This window comes from Vipera ursinii (assembly GCF_947247035.1).
Source record: "Vipera ursinii genome assembly, chromosome: 4".
In the NCBI taxonomy this organism is placed as follows: domain Eukaryota; kingdom Metazoa; phylum Chordata; class Lepidosauria; order Squamata; family Viperidae; genus Vipera; species Vipera ursinii.
The window spans coordinates 50,948,742-50,954,761 of record NC_139514.1 but is presented as its reverse complement, the minus strand read 5'-3'; the positions used below and the strand labels follow the sequence as shown (position 1 = coordinate 50,954,761).

The 6,020-nt window shown below is 45.8% G+C and overlaps 1 protein-coding gene across 1 annotated transcript; it reads right to left on the bottom strand.

Annotated features, from left to right (window-relative positions):
* Window positions 1-1,276: 1,276 nt before the first annotated feature.
* On the bottom strand, window positions 1,277-2,866 carry OLIG1 (oligodendrocyte transcription factor 1; the record flags this gene model as incomplete). Its single annotated transcript, XM_083361761.1, has 1 exon — window positions 1,277-2,866. Exon 1 carries the CDS (start codon window positions 1,988-1,990, stop codon window positions 1,277-1,279), a length of 714 nt encoding a protein of 237 aa, XP_083217887.1. The 5' UTR covers window positions 1,991-2,866.
* Between the last annotated feature and the right edge of the window lie 3,154 nt (window positions 2,867-6,020).

Sequence of the window (6,020 nt, the reverse complement as noted above, 5' to 3'; positions counted from 1 at the left end):
ACTGAGTAGGACAGCTAATATATTAATATACAGAAAAAAATTCAAGACAGTCTAGATAGATTGACTGATAAAAAGAATGACATTTAATAGAAAGTTCTTCATGTAGAAAATCAAATACAAGATACTGAATAGGGGAATCAGTTGCTAAATATGAATCAGTTGGCAAAGCTGCTGAAAAGGCAAAGACAGCTTAGTGTATTTTCCAAATCCCAGAAATAGAGAGTTATATTACATTCTTAGTATCACAGTTTCTGGGGACTTAAGAGAGAGAGACTCTGAAATATTGGAACAAGTGCCCCGTATAAAGCCTTATCAAACACTGAATATTTAGTCAGGATCTCAACTAAAATCTTATGGCATTTCTGAATGTCACTAAGCCATCACTGAAGCATTTGAAAACTTTTCTCCTTGCTGTATTAATGCCAAAAATCACGGCTGTAGTGTGAATCCTGCTCGCCTTACAAGAAGAGCCTGAAAGAGTTGGGCATGTTTAAGCCTTCAGAAATAACCGAGGATGGTAAGACTCATAGTTTTCAAGTGCCCGAAGATGCTTCTTACAGAAGAACGGCTTGTTCTCTGCATCCCAGAGTGCGGGACACAGATTAAGATGTCCAATTACAGGAAGATATTCCAACTCACAAAGCAGTTTGACAAGGGAACCGATTGCCAAGGGCTGTGACTCTCCTCTGCTGGATGTGCTCAGTGAGAGGCTGGACTGGCCATTTGCCTGGAATGCTTTTGCATTTGGATTTTGCACCAAGCAGAGGAAAGCTTCTTCCAGTTCTGGGGTTCCATTGGTTCCCCTTTGACAAATCTCAACAGGCTTGGTATGGATGTTCAGGTCCTGTGCAAAGCCACATCATCACACACGGTCAGCTTGGGTTAGAGTTGGACTATTTAACCTCTTTTAATTAATTACAATTGCCCCAATTCTCACCCTCTTCTTCAAATTGTACCCGAGGGCCAAAAGCAGACTTTTTGTCCCAGGGATCGCGCACCCGGTTCGAGAGGGAAACGTGCAAAACCGTCCCTTTCAATTGCCCCCCCAGCTGTCACTCCATGCAGACCGTGTAATAATAATAATAAGAGAGAGAGAGAGAGAGAGAGAGAGAGAGAGAGAGAGAGAGAGAGAGAGAGAGAGAGAGAGAGAGAGAGAGAAGCCGCCAGGCTCCTTGAGTCCTCCGGGACCCCGTCCTCTCCCCAGTTTCCATCCGCCGCCTGCTGGGCCCCCTCCACCTTCGTCCGCCCCCCCCCCTTCAGCTTAGGAGGGCCAGGCTCATTTGGAGAACGGCGTCTGCACAGCGGCCAGCCCGAAGCCGGAAGGAAACAAGTGAGGGAACTTGCAAGCGGCGCAGGAGCAAAGGGTAGCCCTGTCGGGGACGGGCACGTGGCCGCACTGCTGCTCTTCCAGGGTCGCCGCCGAGAGGTATTTGCTGGCCGGGTGGGGGTGAAGGTGGGGCAGGTGGGGGTGGCTGCCGGTGCCCGGCGTTAGCAGCACCGGCCCCGGGCCGACCGAGGCGGCGGCGGCGAAGAGAGGCAGTCCAGCAGCCAGCAGCAGCCTGGGAGCCGAGGAGCCGCTAATCTCCCCTATGATTCTCCGGAGCTCTTGCAACGAGCTTCCCAACAGAAGAATGTAATTCCGAGCCAAGAGCAGCGTGGCGATCTTGGAAAGCTTCCGCCCGGGCGAGCTCTGGCAGTGAGCCGTCGAGTAAGGCAGAATCACCTCTCGCAGCGCGTCCATGGCCAAGTTCAGGTCCTGCATCCGTTTCCGCTCGCGGCTGTTGATCTTTCTCCGCAGCAGCTGCTGCTCGCTCTTGCAGACGCCGCCGCCGCCGCCGCCGCAACCCGGCCGGCCGGTCCCGCTCCCGGGTCGCGTCTGGAACTGCTCCGCCGCCAAGTCCGGCCTGCTCTCCTCGGCTTGTTTGGGAAGCGAGGCGGAAGGGGCCTGCGTGTAGCGAACCAGCTCGTAGGAAAAGTGTTGCCTCAACATGACGCTGGCCCCTGCGGGCTTTTCAGATCGGGCGACGGGCTGTCATTGCCTTAAAAAGCCCGGGAGAAGATAAAGGCGGCAGGGAATTTGGGAGCCGCTCGGATTTGCGGTCAGCTGGATAAGGAGAAATATTTGAAGAAGAAGAAAAAAAAAAGGGGGGGGAATGTAAGGATCGAACGATCCTTTTTAATCTCCTTGCTGCGATTTAATCTCCTTGCTGCGATTTAGCGCCGAGATGCGAGGTAACCGATTATTGAACGCGGATCCTCTAAACTCCAACCTTGTAATTAGACGGAGCGAAGGAAGGACAGGCTGCAGCCAATGGGAGTGCAGATCTGGAGGAAAAGAGGCGCTCATTGGCTGCCACAAGATGCTCGGTTGTTGGTGGTGGTGGTGGGAAAGCCTTGCAGTATAGACAAGACCTTTATTGTGAAGTTTGGTGCTCCATTTTTTCAGCTTTTGAGTCACCTGGTAGCTCAGTCCAAACTTCCAGAGAAAACCCGCCCCCTCACCTGTGTTTTCTAATTATTGCTGATATTATTAATGCCCCCGGTTTTTTTTTGCAGCTCCAGAAGTTATAAACGGGCATTTCGGATGACGATTTTAAAATAAAATAGGACCAAGATCTGGTGCACTTCAAAGATAGGTTCACAAGTACTCTTGTGTACTCTGGATTGAACTTCTGCCAGTTTTTGCTTTCTTCTGCCCCGTGGTTTTTGGGGTTTTTTTTGCATTCAGAATCTCTTCTCGTAGAGAAGACAGTGGTGAATAAAACTCCCATGTTTATGTCCCTGCTTCTCGAGTCCCAGTCCTTCATAGCTGAATACAGTCAGAACTAGGAATAATTGGTAGAACCCTCCTGGATCAGATGTTAGGCTAGGGGTAGGCAACCTCGGCTCTTTTATGACTCGTAGACTTCAACTCCCAGAATTCCTGAGCCAGCTGGCTCAGGAATTCTGGGAGTTGAAGTCCACGAGTCATAAAAGAGCCGAGGTTGCCTACCCCTGTGTTAGGCCATCTAACTCAACGATCTTTGTCAAACGGTAGCAATTGGATGCACCTGGGAATATCTCAGATGTGGACCAGGGAGCAGTAGCCCCCTAACAGCCATCAAAGAAGTAGCTACTCATAGCCTGATCTTTTATAAAAGTGTTCAGTCTCCTTTTAAAATCACCCATATCAACTATTAGCACACCTGCTATCAGTTTAACTATATGCTTTGTGGAAACTATTTCCTTCTGTCCACCATTAATCATCTTTTTGATGACCTTGAGCTCTAAAACTGAGGAAGACTCTTCTGTGTCTCACCTCATATATCACAGAAACCATAAGATGGGTGGCAAATAAATGACTGATAAATAAATATACACCGTGTATGATTTTATGTGCCTTTATTGTATCTCCTCTTATATAACTTCCATTCCAAATTAAAGAATACTGTTTTTACAGGAACTGTTGTAGCTCCCTAATCATTTTAGTTGTAATAGTTGCATAATCTTTAACAATATAATGGGCCTAACACTCTGCGTGATGTATGGACAATGTTATTTTGGCAGTTCAGTTTTCAATTTTTTTCCTAATGATTTTAAGCATGGAATTTGCCTTTTTTTAAAGCAGTCACAGGCTTGGTTGACATTTTTATTGAGCTACTCACATGACTTCAAATCTGTGGTAAGTCCATACTAACTCAAATCCATTAATTAATTAATCTCATTAAATAATCCAGACGTTTTGTGTCAGCAATATCACTTGATGCTAAAGTACATTTGCCATGTAAAACCTGTTCCTTCATTTGGGAAAGGACCTATTACAGTCCCTTTTAACATGATCACTCTAAAGATTTTAATATAAACTGCCAATATGGCCTCTTCAGTATCAGCCCTCCAGATCACTAGTACATCTGTTTTTTTCTGCTAGTTTGTACCTAAATTTTAATCAGGAAGGTATACGTTCAATAGCAGATAATCAGTCCAAATAATTCTGTTGCTGTTTTAACTGAATTCCATAGTCAAGTGAAATGACCAACTATTAGGTATATAGGAAAGCACAATAATCTAGCTGCAATACACGTAGGGGGAAAAACTGCAAAAGTTTACTCAGTGACTTTAAACAAAAACATTAAAACATACTAAAAAGATCATTTTATAAATGTTCTAAGTTTATCAAAAATGTGGATAACTGCTTATTGGAGTTAACAAAAGGAACAATATAATGAATCATGGCAGATTTTCTAGTTTTGAAATTAAATGCCTTAATTTCTATATCTTGTGGCCAAGCCTATTTTTTTTTCCAATGAGAAGAAAATTACAGTCTGTGTTGATACAGAAAAAAATGCCTCTGTGTGTGTGTGTGTGTGTGTGTGTGTGTGTGTGTAGAAAGCGAGAAGTCTCTTTCCTTTTCCTTTGTAAATGAGTTTTAAATAGGCCATTAACACTGATTTTAAATTTTGGAATAGGTTTAAAAGTATCCCTGTGCATAGGACAGCTAAACAGTCTTAAAACAATGTGATTCAGTGTGCTGTGAAATTGCATCCACAGATCTATAAAGCTGATTTCAAAGAGCGAATTTCTTTAGAAATTAAAAAAAAAGGACAAAACCCCAACTCAAACTCTTAAGCCATTCTGTAGCGAGCAGTTTAAGCCAATTCCTGTGCAAGCTTTCTCTGATGCAATAAAAGAGACAGTTTGCTTAGAAGGCGCTAACTGATTTACAGCACAATGACCAATGGCAGAGTCAGGGCTGTTTTTCTGGGGGTGGGGGGTGGGGGTTTTGTATCCTTTTATATTTTGCTTTTGTTGCAACAACACCCTGGCAAAAGTCTCGGGAGTCGTCAAAAGATGTGAGCGATTCTGCTCGCTTCTGAGATGTTCCAAACGGTTCAAACAAACCCGTTCAGCTGGGACGCAGGGCCAAGTGTGTTCCGAGGAATGAAAGGAAAAACAAAGATTGCTCTGAAGTAATTTCCCTGCACTGAATCCAGCCATCCGGTTTTACTCTTTCTTCATTGAACAGTCAGAATGCAACAGGAAGAGCACGGCTGAAAGAGAACAACCGGCCAAATGTACTGGCAAAGGGAACGGCAATGGACGGCAGAGGCAGCTTGGTGCAAAATGACCATTCTTTGCCCTTGGAAGGGAATGAATGATCAACGTTCAAGTCCCCGAGGTAATAAATGTGTCTCGCTGCAGAGCCAGGGCCAAGTTCCTATGACACCTGCAAAGACAGGAGAAGCTTTATAGATCCGAGCAGCAATCTCTTTATTGGAAACGGACGGGAGGTAGGGGATAGACGGCGTACTGTTTGTCATTCGCCTCATTCCTTCACTGCTGCTGGCTCAGTCTTCTTATCTATTTATGCAGCAGCCATGCCTGCTGCCCTTCTGCATAAAGCGCCATTGAGGGAGCTGGGCGGGGAGGGAGTGCACAATTGGCTGCAGAAAACCTAATGCCAAATCTGCATTTCTCCCTGGCTGCCCCAGGATCAGTCTGTTGAAGACAGGAATAGGGGACCTGCAGCATTCCAGATGTTCCCGGACTATAACCCCAAGCTGCCCTGCCAACAAAGCTAATGGGGAAAAAAGGAGGCTCAGATTGTAATAAAACCTGCTGGGGGGAAGAGAGTGCCCAAGTTTTCCGCCAGTAGTTTAAGGGTTAGTGTACCCCATTATTAGAAAAAAATGTGAACTGAGGCCTAGCTTGAGATCCCCACCTTGGGATGCAGGCCTGTCATTTCTGATCCCTTAATGACGTTAGAGCAGGGGTCTTCAAACTTGGCCCTTTTATGACTAGTGGACTTCAACTCCCAGAATTCCTCAGCCAGCCATTCTGGCTGAGGAATTCTGGGAGTTGAAGTCCACAAGTCATAAAAGGGCCAAGTTTGAAGACCCCTGCGTTAGAGCCTGCAGTGGCACAAAGCATTCTGAAAGATTGTAGAAAGAACATCGCAGAGGCAGAAAATAGCCAATGGACGATTGTGCCATCCTGGGATGCAAGAGAGGACAGTGTCTTTGTTGTGTAGGTCCGGTCACCGT